We start from the raw sequence: 19,905 nt of genomic DNA on the forward strand, positions 1-19,905 counted from the left end.
TCTTCTGTTACCCAAGGATTTCTACTAGCCCTTGTCTTTTTACCTACTTGATCCTCTGCTGCCTTCACTACTTCATCCCTCAAAGCTACCCATTCTTCTTCTACTGTATTTATTTCCCCCATTCCTAACAATTGTTCCCTTATGCTCTCCCTGAAACTCTGTACAACCTCTGGTTCTTTCAGTTTATCTAGGTCCCATCTCCTTAAATTCCCACCTTTTTGCAGTTTCTTCAGTTTTAATCTACAGGTCATAACCAATAGATTGTGGTCAGAGTCCACATCTGCCCCTGGAAATGTCTTACAATTTAAAACCTGGTTCCTAAATCTCTGTCTTACCATTATATAATCTATCTGATACCTTTTAGTATCTCCAGGGTTCTTCCATGTATACAACCTTCTTTCATGATTCTTAAACCAAGTGTTAACTATGACTAAGTTATGCTCTGTGCAAAATTCTACCAGGCGGCTTCCTCTTTCATTTCTTAGCCCCAATCCATATCCACCTACTACATTTCCTTCTCTCCCTTTTCCTACACTCGAATTCCAGTCACCCATGACTATTAAATTTTAATCTCCCTTCACTATCTGAATAATTTCTTTTATCTGATCATACATTTCTTCAATTTCTTCCTTATCTGCAGATCTAGTTGGCATATAAACTTGTACTACTGTAGTAGGTGTGGGCTTCGTATCTATCTTGGCCACAATAATGTGTTCACTGTGCTGTTTGTAGTAGCTTACCCGCATTCCTATTTTCCTATTCATTATTAAACCTACTCCTGCATTACCCCTATTTGATTTTGTGTTGATAACCCTGTAGTCACCTGACCAGAACTCTTGTTCCTCCTGCCACCGAACTTCACTAATTCCCACTATATCTAACTTTAACCTATCCATTTCCCTTTTTAAATTTTCTAACCTACCTGCCCGATTAAGGGATCTGACATTCCATGCTCCGATCCGTAGAACGCCAGTTTTCTTTCTCCTGATAACGACATCCTCTTGAGTAGTCCCCACCTGGAGATCCGAATGGGGGACTATTTTACTTCCAGAATATTTTACCCAAGAGGGCGCCATCATCATTTAATCATACAGTAAAGCTGCATGCCCTCGGGAAAAATTATGGCCGTAGTTTCCCCTTGCTTTCAGCCGTTCGCAGTACCAGCACAGCAAGGCCGTTTTGGTTAGTGTTACAAGGCCAGATCAGTCAATCATCCAGACTGTTGCCCCTGCAACTACTGAAAAGGCTGCTGCCCCTCTTCAGGAACCACACGTTTGTCTGGCCTCTCAACAGATACCTCTCCATTGTGCTTGCACCTACGGTACGGCTATCTGTATCGCTGAGGCATGCAAGCGTCCCCACCAACGGCAAGGTCCATGGTTCATGGGGGCAGGCTGTGTTTTATAACTGCCTCAAATGACTGCTGAAAATACCTGTAATATAAACAGATCCCATGGTACTAAGATTATTAAAAATAATAATTATGGAATACTTGTTTTGAAGTAGTATAATGAACACACGTCACAACCTGCAAATTATGAGACTGTCCTCAGAAGTAGTTAGTATTGAATCTTTCAGACCATTCTGAATTTATCTTGCATAGTACACTTAAATGTATACACACATTAGGATGTCACTTCCATCACAACAATGGCTTGTTTCCGTAATCTCCTTCATCAGAAAAGTGTGATATTTCTCGCTTGTTTTGTTCCGATCTACTGACAGTATATTCAAATCTAATAAGATGTTCCAGACATCTTAAAACACCACTGGAATACTGCATTTTACCTAGAGCACATACACCTAATTTGTCCTAAGACTATAGGTTCACTGATAGTACAGTACTGGACAAGTGGGTGTTCCAGTACAACAATAGAATTATTAATGGTAACTACTTACAATACAGAGGAGGTTGGTTTTGAGCAGTAGATGGGCACATAAACACGAATGAAATAATTGAAGCTGTGCATACAAATTACGTTCTTCTCCCTAATCAGACATAACAGATTTTCTTCCACAGTCTGAGCTTGTGCTTGGTCTTTAATGACTTCACCATGACATGGTGTCAAGCCTTTATCTTCCTATTTTTCTGCTCTGAGTGATATCTTGAATATTGTCTACACACCATCTGCTTGCATATCATGTTGTTGTGATATCTTTTCATTTTTGATCTGTTTATGTGTTGTATTTTTGAGATGGACTTGGGTAAGCAGTACTGTATTTGCCCACATTGATTTGAGAAACTGCCTGTAAACCACACTTATTATACTAGACATAGAGGTATTTCAGACTCTTGGATTCAGTCCAGGTTGGCCCACTCCCCTCTCACAGGTAAATACTCTATTTATTAAACTACACAACCAGCTTGTCTGAGACAATTATTATTCGCTTAAAAATTGTCACCAATGTTACTAGCAAATATTATAGTTGTCTGACAGGAGGTCCTTCTGTAATGAAATTTCAAGAAACTTTTCAAAATTATATCTACCAATGTACCTCAATCATTGCAATTTTCAGGCATCAGATGTTTCCTTAGAGAATACACTGAGTAGAGGTGTCTGTAGCTCTTACTTCTTTTCTCTTTATACTGAAAGTTTTGTTGTCACAGTGGGGAAAATTAGTACTTTCATCCAACCTGCGTTTTTTAAACTCTGGACAGTATCTCAAATTGCAACATATTTATGATGCATGCCAGTTTGCTTTCAATCATTTGAAGCTGTATTCAATGTCCATCGAAATATTTATGTGCTTGTGTGATAAATAATTTCCTGTAGAATCGACATGAGCAGAACATAAATTTTCTTTCAGTTTGTCACAGTGTTAGGTATTGTACAGCTGGATTATTATGTAGTGTATCACATTAATATAGATACTTTTCCAAAGCATGAAACTGTTTATATCTCTTGAGGTCTCATTTGGCTGCCAGATAAAAATGAATTATAAGGACACTCATGCTTTAAACGATAAAAATGCTCTTTTGAGATTTCCCCCCTACTTCATTTTTCATTGAGTGATAGCAGTGTCCGGGGGGAGGGGGGGAAAGAGTCATCTACACCTGTACTTCTCAAGCCTCCGAACAGTGTATCATGTCTTTTGTTGTTATTGGTTGTACTAGAGCTAGACACACACACACACACACACACACACACACACACAGAGAGAGAGAGAGAGAGAGAGAGAGAGAGAGAGAGAGAGAGAGAGAGAGAGAGGGGGGGGGGGGTCACATAGCTACGGTATTAATTCAGCCTGTGACAGTATCACATTGTTTCATATTTCGTATCTCTTGCATGATTATACAGAACGTACAAATCAAGTTCCCTTTCTTGGTATGGAAGTACCCCCTACAGAATAACATTTGTGGCCTTATTCTGGTATAGACTAGATAACTAAATGAGGATAATGAGGTATATCACATGGGAATTCTGAGGAATGAAAGGGCTGATCGAGCAGCCAAGGAGGCCTGTCTTGACCGTCAGGTCTTTCAGTGTGCTATCCCCCTGCATGCCCTCACCTCGCTATTGCGGTATAAAGTCCTGTGTTGCTGGGAACATGAGTGGCTGGAAGTGACAGACAACAAGCTCCATGTCGTGAAGCACACAACTCGGCTGTTGCGTACTCCCTTCCAGCCACGTAGACGGGATGAGGTCCTCTTTACTGATCTTTGCATCGGCCACAGCCCTACGACACATGGATTTTTACTCCAGCGAGAGCACCCTCCGAGGTGTGGTGCTTGTGGCATGCAGATCACGGTGCACCACATTTTATTGGACTGCATTTTATTTGCTGACCAGTGGACTGCGGCAGATTTGCCAGCAGATCTGCAGTCAATTTAATGCAATGATCAAACGAATGTGATTTGCGTTTTAAAGTTTTGTGAATTGTCCCACGTTTTTGACAAGATTTTGGGGAGATGTTTTTAATGTGTCAACAGGGTGGCTGGCTCACCCAAGTTTTTTGTAAGTGGTCAGCCAGTTACATTTCCCTGTGCTGTTCTTTTAGCTCTTCTGTGTTTTTTTTCCCCTCTGTTTTAATTTCTTGATTAGCTATCTTGCCTCCTCATTGGTTTTAGTGCATGTGTAAGTGCCTGTGCGATAGAGTAATTATGTGGTCATTTCGTGTGCAAGCGTGTACAACAGTTTTCGTTCTTATCCACATTCATTTATTTTAATCATTGTTAGGGCGCTGATAACCTCACCGTTGGGTGCCCATAAGATCTCTAAACCACACACACACACACACACACACACACACACACACACACACACACACACACACACGAGATATATCAAACATAATGACCTCCTCTATACCAATCAGCAAATCAGCATGGGTTCCTAAAACACTTATCATATGAAATTCAACTCACAGGACGTCCCGAATGCTACGCATCAAAAAAATCGCGAAGTGCAGTATTTCTTGATTTCCAAAAAGCATTTGACATGTAAGGAGCCCACACAGCACTCAGATTTTTGTAATTATTTATATTTATGGTACATTTTGATCAGAAATGGAAATGAGCGTACGGCATTGGGGCCAGGAGACCCCCATTTGGGGAAGTTCGTCCGCGGAGGGCAGGTACTTATGCCACTTATGCAGATCAATGCAACTCCCAAAAATTCTTGAGAAAATAAGATTTGAAGTTTTCCTATATTTTTAATACCCTAAAGTAAAGTTGATTTTTATCAAGGCAGTGTGGCTCTCTGGTAGAATGTACACCTGTGGTGTAGGGGTCTTATGTTTGATTCCCTTGCCTCTGCAGATTTCCAGACAGAGGTGCATATTCTACTACCATTTCCATGAAATGTAAAATACATAAAGACGGAAAAAAATGAGCAGCATTCAACACTGGTAATCACTCGTTCAAGTCATGCATATTTTCTTATTTCTACTACATGCTCAACATAAAATCCATTTTTCATTGCAAATATAAATTCTAAACTACTGAACAATGGCAAATCCAGGATGAAATGTAACAATATTAGGAAAAGGATAGTATAGTTGCTATTCACCATATAGCAGAGATGCTGATTTGCAGGTAGGCATAACGAAAAGACTGTCAGAAAGTGAGCTTTCAGCCAACAAGACGCAGATGCATAACACTCTTTGTCAGCGTAGTTAGCAAGTCTCTGTAAGCAACAGTTCGAATGTTTTACCAATTGTTAAACTCCTCGCCGATAGAAATGTGCTCATTGGTCACGGAGCCTTATGAGAACCACTGTGAGAATGTCTTCATTGCTGGAAAATATCTTTCTCCCCAGATGTTCTTTCATCTTGCCAGAAAGATGGAAATCAAATGGTGCAATATCTTATCTTCTCGATCAGTATCACCTACATCAGCATGGCCTCACTGGATGCGACATTGCATTTGGTCCAGATACTGTCAGAATTTTACTGTGAATCTGTGTGCAGATTAGACATTTTGCCACCTACAATTGTACTGTCCTGCATACTTCAAAAGGAATATCTTTCAGTTGCCATGACATTTCAGTCACACACTGTAATGCACATCTGGTACCTGTACCACAGAAGATTTGTGTCTGCAGGAAATCAGGAATATGTACTCTCTTCTGACAGTGTGCCACTATTGTGCAATGGTCGTAGTGTGGGATGACATGTCTAATGTAATTTTTGAAGTCTCTATGTTTGTAGTCTTTTTTGAGGTAGTTGACTTTTTTCTTTAAGCATTAGCCAGTTCTGGTTTTTCAGCATTTCTGGTGCACTCTCCCTTGAGATAAATAAACTAGTGACTGTTCATGCTGCAGCTTGTATACAGTCAATATTCCCTGTGAGTTCAATTTCTTATTGGCCCCACACATTTGGGGCAGTATTCTATGATGGATTGAAAAGTTTTGTGTAAGCAGTCTCCTTTGTAGACTGACTGAACTTCCTTATATCCTGCCAGTAAATTGACATCTGCCACCTGCTTTCCCTATAACTGTGCATATGAGATCAGTACAATCTTATCCCCAAAATTTATTACACCCAGGTGTTTATATGAGTTTATTGATTCCAATTTTCACTCATTGGTGTAGTAGAGAAAGGCTGTTTAACTCAAACTCTCAGTTGGCAGGGATGTACAATGAACAAGAATAATGACAGGAATAATGTGGAAATGTGTGGAATATAATAGTGGACAAAGTATGTTCACGTGGTTGACTTTCGCTCCTTTCCTCTACCTTATTTCATGACTAAGACGCCAGAATCAGGTAACATCCAGTTTCCTATCTCTTCATTTTACTTATCATTTTGGGACTTGGTCTCAGTCCCACTTGTCAGACTACTTTTTCAACAAATTGTGTTATTGGTGGTACAACTCCAATTTATGCTGCTTTTCTTCTTTTGCTTCTTCTTCTTTAATCAATGACACAAGTTGAAGTGGTATTCCCTCAAATTTCTAGATTCAGGTCCGCAAACTTTGTAAGATACAGACATCACCCCACTCTTGCTAATTTAGCCAGAAGCCTGGGCTCAATTCAGCTGAACATTTACAGATTTGAATGTTTTCTCACTGCAATGAACTAATGATCAGACAATTAACAGCATTTTATTTATTTTCTCTGGGGGGGGGGGGGGGGGGGGAGAAGCAACATGCATTCAAGGCTGTGGACATTTACAGTGTTGTTCACTAATGTTCTGGATTAGAGTATTTAATAATAGTTGATGCTACATCAAATGGTGCATTGTTGAACAGAATTCAGTTATCAACAACTTCATTTACATGCAAGAAATTGTTTTTTAAGCTATCCAAAAAAGGTGTGATGATAAATCCAATACAGCTGATTCTAAAGAATAATAAAAAAAATAGCAGGCAAGTGAATGGGAACTGCTTAGTTTACTTGTTTGCTTGGCTGCACTCATAAAGGTCAGTGTATCACATTCCTACCTTGCAGTCTGGCCTGAGCAGCTATAGATGTCTTCCTTTAACCTGACCTGGCACAGATCCCAAACACTGGAGCAGCACTCAAGAATAGGTTGCACTAGCTTCCTATATGTGGTCTTCTTTACAGATGAATCATACTTCCCCAAAATTTGCTCAATAAATTGAAGTCAACAATCACCTTCTCCATCACAGTCCTCACATGCATGTTCCATTTCATACATCCAGATATTTAAACAGCATGACTGTGTCAGCAGGACACTATTAATGCTGTATCCGAACATTGCGGTTTTGTTTTTTTTTCTACTCATCTGCATTAACTTACATTTTCTACATTTAGAGCAAGCTACCATTCATCACACCAACAACAAATTTTGTCTAAGTTATTTTATATCCTCCTGTTGTCACTCAACTTCGACACCTTCCCATACACCACAGCATCATCAACAAACAGGAGCAGATTGCTGCCCATCCTGCCCATCACATCATTTATGTCTACGGAAAATAATAGTGGCCCTATCACACTTCCCTGGGGCACTCTTGGAGAAATCCTTGTCTCTGATGTACACTTGGCTTCCAGGGAAACATACTGGGTTCTATTTCATAAGAAGTCTTTGAGTCCCTCAATTATCCGGGAACCTATTCCATATGCTCGTACCTTCTTTAAGAGTCTGCAGTGGGGCACCATGTCAAATGCTTTTCGGAAACCTAGGAATATGGAATTTGCCTGTTGCCCTTTATCCATAGTTTGCAGTATATTACATGAGCAAAGGGCAAGCTAGTTTTACAAGAGCTATTCTCAGGGTGTACACGACCCGGGACTACCGGGAGATGTGGGAAAAACCCGGGAATTTTTTCATCCGGGAGAAAACCGGGAAAAACCCGGGAATTTTTTAGAAATCCGGGAATTTTTCATTGTTTTAGTTTTCAGTTAAATTTTTGTGATTTTGAGAGGTAAGAACCAATACTCCAACAAAGGATATTACTGTATCCCGCATCTGCAGAATAGTACTGCAGCAACAAAACATGAACGAGAGGAAAAAAAAAGAAAATATTACGTAAGTGGCAAAGGAAATGCCTCATATTCAACAAAAAACACAGTGTTCATACAACTGTCTGCCAACAGCAAAGTGAATCAAAGGCTTTAGGAAGGCTATGCAATGCTTCCTAACAACAAATTGCCTCCGAAGAGCATGGCGTGACAGCTCTTTACATTAGATTCTTTTGAGCAGTTCTGGGTGGGCTCTTGAGCATGTGTAGTTGAGTCGTGTATGAGTAGTACCTTCTCCCGCTTCTGGCTACAGATGTGTGGCTGGGTGCCTCTATCTAGTATTGCCGCAGTTCAGAAATATCGTAAATTCGGGGCTGATGCACAGAGCAGTCTGAGTTGTAGTGGGGAGGCGGGTGTTTACATGTGTTTACGTTTAGTGATTTTGCTGTTTCCTCTTCATTTATTGCTCTCACATTAAATGAAAAGAAAACGGATTTCTGTGGCCCGGAGCTATCAAATGAATTAAAATACGTTCGCATAATTACGCCCTAAATTGCTCCAGGCAAATGCCGGGATGGTTCCTTTGAAAGGGCACAGCTGACTTCCTTCCCTGTCCTTCCCTAACCGATGGCCTCGCTGTTTGGTCTCTTCCCTCCAACACTCCAACTCCGCATAATTACATAAGGCTAAAATACGTTATTACTTTCAGATTTTATTTTAACCTTTCTGACAGTCAAGCGTTAGTCGCCTTGCAAAACAATGAAGTTGTTTTTGTCGGTTTGCTAAAGAGAATTGGCGTTTATTAATCTCTTCTGCTGAGCAGTCAATTTATTTGAAACAAAGTGTTTAATTTCACACTGTTGGCTAGTTTCAACTGTTCGCTGCATTTCAAGTGCACGTTTTCCATCTTCTACCTCGTATGGCATTATGCCATAATAAAGAACCAAACATGAGATAATTCAAGAAAATGTACATTCGAATCTGGACATATGAATGTGCACTTTAAGCCGAATCATGCTTTTCAGAATGGTTCTCGAAATTCAGATGCTCTTGAAGTATCCTCTGATGTCTCTTTTCTTTTATGACATAATGCAAGATCTTTTAATTTCTTACACGTACGAACATACGGGCTTCCTGCGTCATCGTAGCTGCGCAAGTGCAGTGACGCCTTTTATCTGGGCACTTTTTGGCAATGCAGAAATGAACCAATTTCTAACGGGTCACGGAAAAATATTGCGAATGGTAGTTTGAAAAGCGTTACTATCAAAGTAAATTTCCTTTTACGCAAGATGAACTATGTGCAAAAATGTAAGATAAATTTCTTAAATCACAGAGCGTTTGACTCTCATTTAAAAATCAACTCTTTGAGGATGACCATCTAGAAGAATTTTGCGCCCAGAAGATCAGACATTTACGAAGTTATTAAAAATTTTACTGCCACATTTGTGTGATGAATCCTAAAGTGTAACACACGCAAGAAAGATCGACATTATATGTGGAAGCTTAGCTTCTCTTGCAGCTTATTAATCTTTGAGACCAGTCTTATATGTGAAAGCTTTTCATTTCTTGTAGCAACACTATGTATATTAATTCAAACCATTAACTTTTCTTATTTGTGTGTTCGCGCTACTTAAGAATGATCTTGCTATAGGCTGACTACATCACATCTCCTATGCTGTCATCAGCTGGCAAGATCACGTTACATGAGCTATGACTGGCTTACAAAAGCGCGTTGTAATCTCGATTCCAATGCTTCAGAAAGTAACATGCGGTGTTTGGTGGTATTCAAATTTATACGTTTCCAACACGAAAATATGCAGTGTACATGTTACTGCACATCAAAGATCTTTCCAAAATGTGTTTTTTTTTCCCTAAGTTTCATTTTCTAAAGTGTCAGGAAATTCTATGTCGATGTATAAAACCATAAACATTCCAAGGATTGATAAGTTTTACACTGACGAGGAAAAGTATACTGTTATTTAACACGGAAAAACTGTATTTTCACCAGGGAGAAAGTGTATTTTCAACCGGTAAATCCGGGATTTTTTTTTCCCCTGTATTCTTTTTGAAAGCAGATTCATTCATGGACATAAGCTTCTTGGCATCAAGGAAATTTATTGTATTTGAACCTAGAATATGTCAAAGAATTCTGCAGCAAACTGATGTTAAGGATATTGGTCTGTAATTTTGTGGGTCTGTTATTTTACCCTTATTATATACAGGACTCATCTATGTTTTTCTCCAGTCACTTGGAGCTTTGCACTGGGTGAGAGAATTGTGACGAATGCAAGCTGAGTAAGGGGCCAGTGCCATAGAGTACTCTTCGTAAAACCGAATTGGGTTTCCCTGATGACTTATTTGTTTTTAACTCTTTCAGCTTTCTCAGTGCCAGGATAATTATTATTATGTTCTCCATATGGGACTGTGTGAGATTGTCTAACAACGGTATGGTGGTATGAATGGCCCGTGTGAATGATTTCTTAAACATGAAATTTAAACATCTTTCATTTTGTTTTTTTCAACTGTCACTCCAGACAATTCAACAAGTAACTGGATCGAAGCCTAAGACATGCTCAGCAGTTTTATATAGGAATAGAATTTACTCATATTCCTGGCTATATCTTTTGTTAAGATGTGATGGTGATAGTTGTATGCTTAATGCACAGATATTTTTACAGATTCAGGAGTCTCGGCTAACTTTTGTCTGTGATCGTTTGAGCATTCTCTTTTGAACTAAGAGTGCAACAGCCTTTGTTTCTTCAACATTTTCTGAATTTCATTCTTAAACCATCGGGGGCCTTTTCCATCCTTAATCCACTTGATAAGCACATAGTTCTCCAGACCACGATTTACGATCTGTTTAAACTTTGCCCATAATTCCTCTGCATCTGTCTTTTTGCAACTAAGTGATGTCAGTTCATTGTCTACATGAGATGTCCACAGCTGCTTACCTGCTCTTTCTAGCAGAAGCATTCTCCTAGGTTTATTGGCTTATTTATTAACTTTTGTAACCATAGTCTCTATGATGACATCACGATCCCTAATCGCTGTCTGTGCAGTGATGTCATGGATAAGGTCCGACCTGTTTGTAGCTACAAGGTCTAAGGTATTTCTGTTGTTTGTAGGCTGCCAGACTCGCTGCTCAAGAAAGTTTACGAAAAATGTGTTCAAAACTCCTTTGCAAGCCTGCCTCTGTACTCACCCCCCCCCCCCTCCTCCCCTCCCCTCCCCCACCCCTGCAGTAGGTTATAGTCACCTCGATGGGTTAAAGTCACCTACAACGGGTATTGCATTATCTGAGTTTTTACATGCTGCAGACCATAGACATTCTTTGAATGACTCTAGAACTGTCACAGCAGAATGGAGTGGTTGGTAAAATACATCCAACAAATAACTCGGTTTCACCTAGACCTATCTTATGTGACCAGACAACTTCACACTGTCACACTCAACTTTGACCTCAGTAGAGACAATATTTTTGTGAACTGCAGTGAACAATTCCTCTGCTATGGTGTTTAATCTGTCTTTCTGACATATAGTTGTCATATACATGTGAGGTGTCCTTGCTTGTGTGAATGCATGTTTTTATTTCCTTATGAAGGCTTAATGTGCAACAGTGTTTTCACTGTGCCTGTTTGCAGCGCAATGTGTGAGTAACAATCTATTCGTTCCATAATTGTTGAGTTTCCTACCCTGGATATTTCAGTTTAAGATTTTTTGTTGTTGCCATTATATTTAAAAAGTTTTGCTACCTCTCTTTTTGAGCATTATGTTAACTGTGCTCCCCTGGAGTTATCAGGCATAATAGTGGTGCTGAAAAGTTTAATAGAACACATTTATAGTTTTCAAAGTTGAGACTGAATTTAAGGCTGTGTCAAGGTCGCTGTACAGTAATCTCAGAAACTTCATTTTTCCCTCTGTTGCAACAGCACACATTTAGGAACCAAATGCTGCAAAAGGCAATGATGCACCAGTCAGAAATAATCTTGTTTTTCCAGTCTGTGCCATTATGTCACTACTACACTTGCTAAACAGTTGGTAGTGTTAATTCCTCTCCTTGAAAACCTTAAATCTATTCTCTATATTCTCTAAAAGTACCTGCACTTTTGATTTGAGCTTTAGTTTACTACTTTTGCAGTGATACGTACATTGTCAGATTGTAATTTTCGGCAGTGGTATTACTTGTTATGAATTCCAATGAATTTTGGTTTATTTTTTGGTTCATTGTGCTGTATTTGCTGTACTATATATTTCTTTAATTATTCTGTACTCTACCTCATCTTGTATGGTCGTGTTGCTAAATATTCATTTTTAATAGCTGCTTTATTGCACGTGGCCAATTTCCTTCCCTGGTCCAAGTTTGCGCTCCATCTTTAATGACTGTGATTGCGATGGGACATTGAATGAAAATATTTTTGGTGTCATTTCACTTCTAATGACTTCATTGTCAGTGGAACATTAAACTCTGACCTTCCATCCTCCTTGTGGAGCCTTGAAGACCGATTTTTATGCCTAAAGGGTTAGGTTACCATAAACAAGTAGTCACAGATGCCCATGCAGAGTACAGTGATCAGCCAGAATACTATAACCACCTACATAATAGCTGGTATGTCCCCCTTTGCCACGGATAACAGCAACCACAGGTCAGGGCATGGAAGCAATGAGGCCTTGGTAATTTCCTGGAGGGAATTGGCACCATACCTGCACACCCGTCACCTAATTCCTGTAAATTCCAGGAGGGGGTTTATGTGCTCTAGTGCCGTGTTCAATGGCTTCCCTGATATATTTGAGTGGGTTCAGATCTGGCGAGTTGGGGGGCCAGCATGTCAGTTGGAACTCCTCAAACCACTGCATTACATTTCTGGCCTTGTGACATGGTGCATTATCTTGTTGAAAAATGCCACTGCCATTGGGAAAGGGGTGTAGGTGGTCTGCAACTAGTATGCAATACCCCTTGGTCATCATGAAGCCTTGCACAGGCTCCTCTGGGCTCGTGGATAGCCACATGAATGTCTCCAATACCATAATGGAGCCACCGCCTGCTTGTCTCTGTCCCACTGTACTGGTGTCAGGTAGCTGCACCCATGGAAGACAATTGATTTGTGCCCTTCCATTGGCATGATGATGAAGGTATTAGGATTCATCAGACCATGCAATGCTCTGCCTCTGTGCCAACGACCAGTGCCGATGGTCACGTGCCCATTTTAGCCATAAATGCTGATGTTATGGTGTTAACATTGGCACATGTGTGGGTCGTTGGCTGCAGAGGCCCATCGTTAGGAGTGTTCTGTGCATTGTTTGCTCGGGCACACTTGTACTCTGTCCAGCATTAAAGTCTGATGTTAGTTCTGCCACAGTTTGCTGCCTGTCCTCTTTTACTGGTCTGCCCATTCTACAATGTCCAACATCAGTAATGAGGGGTGGCTGCTGAATCCCATGGTGTCTGGACATGATTTCATCACATGTTGAAGACGCTTGCCACAACACTTCTCAAACACCCAACAGTTTCCGAAGTACTCGTGCTGAGCCTCCAGGCTATCACAATCTGTCCTCAGTCAAACTCAGACTGGCGTCTTTCCCATTCTACACACGGACAGTGTGCTCACTGATACTACATGCTCTCTCTCTCTCATTGGCGAAACAATGGCAAGAGACTGCTATTTGTTGTTACTTACACTGCTGCTTTCTTTGATAATGATCAACAAGAACCAAATAATAGACTGTGTATGGTAGAAGATGTTCTGAACGAGAGTTTAGCGAAAAATTTTCTCCGTTTGAAAATCTTTGCAGACGCCTCTTTAGTACATTACAGTCTGCACAGAAATTAGAGTCATCTTAGATTTATAAATCTAGTCAATTACCGTGCTTCATTTCTGACTGTATCACTATTAGGCATAAGAATAATACAAATATAAACATGACATGATATGTATATTCTTCCACGTTTGCTGTTATCTCACTCTAGTTTCGTAGTTTATTAGGCAGACAGGATTTAAATGAGATAGCAGCAAACACGAAAGAATACATGGCAAAATGTTTATATCCGTATTATTCCTATGGTGAAGAGAATACTCCATGTGATTCACAATTTATAAAAGTTCCTGTTAGCAACCACCCCTTCTCACAGGTAGGAAAAAATTCAGAACCTAGAATTGGCCATATTGACAAACCAAGACCATCTACAATATGTATTGTAGGTGGTCTTGTGACAAACATCCCAAACAGTCTTGCCAGTCGGATTTTTGTAGTACATTGAAATGCTGCTACATTCGAAGATGAACAATACGGAATTTGTATTTACTTCATTGGATAATGTATGAAAATGCAGTGGTTGAAACTCGGGGCAGAGAAAAAAAGCTCATCTTCCACCTTTTTTTTTTTTTTTATTTATTTACTGACACAGAGGTTTTGGCGCCAGTATTTATCTTTGTGCCTAAAAAGCATGCCTGTGTAGTGCTACATATATTCGACGGCAGAAGTTAGTTGTGGCGACACCTACCAACATTTTTTGGAACTTCTGCTTACTTTGCACTCGATTCTAAGCCACAGGCGATTGTTTGGATTACAAAAACCGGAAAAAAAATTTGGCTTATATTCAAGTAAATACGGTAAATTATCAGAATTTGGTTTTGCATTTGAGATTTGTGCAACATGTTTTTATAGTTTATATTAGTTCTTAATCCTTGTCTCAGCCATTCTTTTGATATTCATTGTACAATAATTCTTTGGTTATAACAGATGTTGGATGGGTAATTTAAGAGGTGGCCAGATGACCTTCCAGTCGCCACCCTTTGGGACAGAATGTGTGTACCGTAACTGTCTGCGTGTAATATCACTCATGTGAAAGTGAGCAAAAGTTTTGTAAACGTTTGTGAGTCAAATATCTGAGATGATACTTAGGTATCAGCCTGGCATTTCTGTAGTGGGCTGTAGGATACTGCCTAAAACATGTGTTCAAGCTGACTGCTGGGCAGATTCAATTTTGGGCCAGTGCTCCTACCCATTCTGGAAGCATCGCTTTGACATGTATGCCAATCTGGGCTGATTTCTTTGCATTCTGGAACATTATTCACATATTTGTCTTTCTGTTTATGGTGCACAGTTTTTGTTTACATGTGATTTTCCACCACTCTTTAGCAGGTGACATTACAATGATTTAAGTACTCTGCCACATCCAGCCATCTTTACACATCTTCACTTACTAAGTAGGGTGAAGTGTTATAAATGAAATGAGTTCACTGTGACCTCTCGAGGCCAGTTTCAGAAGTAATTTAAAGGTTATTGGAAATCAACTTGGGACTGAGTGTAGAGATTTTTCTTGTACAGCCAATTTCAATATTGTATTACATAAAATATGCATACCATTTTGCAAGCACAACTATGAAATCCATTATTTTGTCTCCTAAGTTCCATAAATTTTCTACAGCCAGAAAGCCATTATTATTTGTGGGTATTTCTTTTCCATGTAACCATGTTTCTTTACCATTCTATCTTCAGCTAGTTTTCAGCTCTGTGCATGTGTCAACAGATTATTTAATCATTTGGCAACACAGCAGGGACAATGTGTTTATGTTATTTTTGTATGTAAAATAACTCGTCTACGCATTTCTGATAATTTTATCTCTCTTCATTTTTTATGTCATCATTTAGATGTGGGCAAGAAAGGTGTGTGTTTAATATTAAACCTGCAACCAAAATACAAATTTAAGAAATTGTTTAGTGACAGTAACAATGGACATGTTTATTGCACCCTTTTTACTGAATAATTGTCTGTTGCCCAGGTAAGAAAGGGTGATACTAAAGACCATGCGAAAACAGCTAAACAGAGGAGTACTATTAATGCTACTGATTTACTAAACATAAGAGATTTTTTAAAGCCAAAGATGGGAATAACAATGCTCTGGAAGGTGCTGCGAAGGATGCTGCATTTTCACACCATACTGTTAGACACAAGAGAATAGAAGCTTTCGAAATGTGGTGTTCGGAAGAATGCTGAAGATTATATGGGTAGATCACATAACTAATGAGGAGGTATTGAATAGAATTGGGGAGAAGAGAAATTTGTGGCACAACTTGACTAGAAGAAGGGATCGGTTGGTAGGACATGTTCTGTGGCATCAAGGGATCACCAATTTAGTATTGGAGGGCAGTGTGGAGGGTAAAAATTGTAGAGGGAGACCAAGAGATGAATACGCTAAACAGATTCAGAATGATGTAGGTTGCAGTAGGTTCTGGGAGATGAAGAAGCTTGTACAGGATAGATTAGCATGGAGAGCTGCATCAAACCAGTCTCTGGACTAAAGACCACAACAACAGCAATAACAACTGTTAGACACAATCCCAGTTTCAAGACTTGAGACTGCACATCTGAAATGGTTAGAAATAATGTGATCCAAAATTTTTACATTACAATAAAGATGGAATGCTCAAACAGAAGTGAAGTATAACTTGTTTCAGTTGTAAGATATTTCAATCTGGGGTGGGGGTGGGGGGGGGGGTGGGGGGGGGGGGGGGAATTTTGATGATGTGCCAGATAAAACTGCACAAATTTCGTCATAATATCTTTTGCAGTGTGAAAAAATGCAAACATGAAGAAAAAGTTGGTTTGCTATACTGCTAATAACAGTAACAAGTTTGGTAGTGTGAAGTCAAGACCAGTAAAAAATACAACTGAATAAATAAAGTTTAGTGTTTCAGTAAATTGTTAAGATTTCCAAGTAATTTAAAAATTATGTCCTGGGTTGGTCTAAGTTTTTGTGTGGTTACTATTGCAATTGTTTGATGGCTGTGCTACAACTACATTTAAAAACTGATCTGAAAATATTTGAACTGCAAACACTTATGTGAACTATGTGGAAAATTCAACTGAAGAAAAACAGTAGTTACATAATAAAGGGTAATTAATAGAACTTTGACACAGCTGATGTACACCAAATGCAGCCTAAATGGAACTGCAGCAAAGAGGGTGTGGGGTGGGGCGTCACAATTACCACACACCACATAAAGACAACCTGCTCAGGTGTTTATAAATCAGGTATCACTTGTTACATCATCATCAGTGATTGTGTTACGTACAAGCTGGCAACAATTGTTCCATTCACATATCTTCTAGATAGCTTGCTTGTTGGCGACTTGGCATCCTTGGAACAGTTTTGACATCTAAATGATGATCAGTGTGTACTTTATTCATTTTAGCAATTGGAACAAGAAAGCATGATGCTGTCTGTTGTTAGATACCTGATGCAGCTATTTAATGTTGGTCAGCAATGTAAAGGCAATAAGTACCTGACTGCTTTATATGTGATTTAAAAATTGTATCTTAATATTTCTTTAGACTTAGGAAAGCTTAAGAATTTCCACAAAGGAGTTGATTTGAAAATTGTTGCTTACATTAAGAATTGAGTAAATTGTACCTCACACTGTTTGAAATCTTTGTAGCTCGTGCTTCAGCCATTCATTCGCTACAACATCCAGGACCAAGCTACAATAATGTTTGCTGATATCAATGCCACATATCACAAATGCAGTGAAATTGGCGATATTACTGGTAAGTACAATACACAAATTTTATACCGACCTGATAATTAGGTCTGTCTAAGTTTCTACATCAGTCACTGAAGTTTGCTTCTCTACTGCAACAAGTACACAACCTCAGTTTGTACTTAACGATATTTTTATATTTAAAGTTCATTTAAATGAATCAAATGGTTTTGGTAGCTTTTATTGTGTGAGTTGTGCTACTTTCCAGACAACTGAAAAATTTTGCCAACACTCATGCCCTTTGTATTATAAATCCATTGTTGTCTGGGATCGGGTTCACACAGTGCCACCTAGAAAAAAAGGCCTCAACACTCCGTATATCTTGTCATCTAGACGCGTTATACTACTGTGCATGATGGTTTTAGCTGCTAGCCTATATTGAACTTAACGTTTATTAAATTCTTATCTAAAATAAAAAGGAAATTCTGTTACCTTAAATAATGAATATTTGTTCTCTTATTTTTACGATACATTGTCTTTTTTTGTTATATCATATTGAAACTTAATTTGAAGGTAAGTGAAATTTTGAATTGTCTGTACAAAAACTGGCTTCGGAAAATCAAGGAAAGAACCTTCAACATCGCAGCGCGTCAGCAATCGTTGCTAATATATTAAAAAACTAGAAACCCGCCTCGATTACGAAAAAAGCACCTAGTGTTAACCTAGGTTTCGGCGTAGATAACTACACCGTCTTCAGAATAATAAAACCCACAAGTGCCTAAGAAGACCTTTGTCAATTATTAAAAGAACAGCAAAGCTATACATTTATAAATGAAAAAAAGGAAAACACATACAGTACATATGTACAGTCTAAACCGTTACTTAACTGAATGGTGTAACCTCCGCCTCATACTGGCCTATGTTCGATGGGCCATGACCCGCCATAAACTGCAGCTACAAATGGTAGCTCCCCAAACATCAAAACTCCTTTACTACTTTAAGTGTCTCATTTCCTAATCTAATTCCCTCAGCATCACCTGACTTAATTCGACCAGATAAAAATAAATGTTTATGGACCCAAAATAAGTCAGTCTATAAGTTTAAGTAAACTCGATCAACAGTACAATAAGAATCAGCTTAATTTTTCAAGGAACTCCTCGACACAATAGAAGGAGTGACCCAAGAGGAAACTCTTCAGTTTTGATTTGAAACTGAAGGGTTAAAGAGCTTGGAGAGACACATCTGCTGATTTACTTGTTATACTTTTCTTGACTACATCATTTATATAATACACATTTTATATAAATTTAATCAAAAGCCCATTTAATTAATGAAAGAAAGCTACTACATGTAATAGCAATGTGTCACCTACTAGGATACTGTCATATACACAACACGCTATTTGTATAATATAGGGTGTTCCATTTATCTGATGATTGCCCGTGCAGTGCAGTAGATGCTGAGCAGTGAGCGCTCTCTTGCCCGGTGATCAGATGCCATGTTCTAATGCTTTGAACAACTCAAAATGGTGCAGTATATGTGTAAACTCTCACTTCTTTAATTATATGACTTACTTGAAGATTGTCAGCTGACTTTTCTTGCTGGTTAGCTTGCTGCTGCAACCTCCTTTTCTCTTCTTCACTGAAGTATATTTGCTAGGAACAGGGATTTCTCAATACTATTTCTGCTTATAAAAATAACCAGACTCATACAGTTTCTTTTGCTTCACTGAACTATGTATATTTAAACATCAAACTTTTACAAATCTCATTCTCCACATAAACAAACATTGTCAAGTAAGTCTCCTCACATAAGAGAAAGTTGGCTTAAAACCTAAGTCCATTCTCATCCTGAATCTGAATACACATCTTATCCTCTCCAAGTCCAAGATGAGCATTAATTAACAATGTTTCAACTGTTCTTCTTTTTTTCTCTACAATAGTCAAAGTTATAAAACAGCACGGAATAACACAGAAGTTCCTTGCGTCTGCCGTGTTCTTTCATTAAACTTCCATGGAGCGACCAGCAAACACTTGTCAGTGCCGTTCGACCACTGTGTCTACGGGCTTCTTTCTACATACTTCAGACCTGTACACATAGACAGGCGGCACGCAGTAGATAGGCTCTCTCACACTTATATTTAAAATATTGTGTGTTCGAGACGGTAGAAGGCCGAGTGGTTCTAGAATTTACGGAAAAATTCTCGAAACACTATCATGCTTTTATCCACAATACCTACCCCTTTCCAAAACTGATACAAACCCTCCCATTTACATCACATCTCATAAAAGGTATAAAATATTCTATACAAAATATAAAATCTATACACTACAGTGTAATGGTTGTTCAGATATTTACCTGATATTATATTTTTCCAGAAATATAATATCACATTTAGTTTATATAGTCTAGATATCACTGTTTATATAGTACCATCATATTACAGTTTCCGCTAATGTAATATTGTACTCATTTTATGACTGATGACCTCAGCAGTTAAGTGCCATAGTGCTCAGAGCCAGAGAGCTCATTTTATTTCATGCCTAGAGATCACTCC

At 38.9% G+C, this 19,905-nt stretch overlaps 1 protein-coding gene across 4 annotated transcripts in view; it reads left to right on the forward strand.

Annotated features, from left to right (window-relative positions):
• The window catches only part of LOC126349960 (uncharacterized), a 104,076-nt gene that overhangs the window by 33,721 nt on the left and 50,450 nt on the right, over positions 1–19,905 (forward strand). For all 4 annotated transcript variants that reach the window (XM_050002475.1, XM_050002476.1, XM_050002473.1 and 1 more), the window contains exon 6: positions 17,307–17,415. In XM_050002475.1, the coding sequence (XP_049858432.1) occupies positions 17,307–17,415 (109 nt within the window). The remainder of the gene's footprint in view (positions 1–17,306; positions 17,416–19,905) is intronic.

Source organism: Schistocerca gregaria, chromosome 1 (genome assembly GCF_023897955.1).
Source record: "Schistocerca gregaria isolate iqSchGreg1 chromosome 1, iqSchGreg1.2, whole genome shotgun sequence".
NCBI classification, from domain to species: domain Eukaryota; kingdom Metazoa; phylum Arthropoda; class Insecta; order Orthoptera; family Acrididae; genus Schistocerca; species Schistocerca gregaria.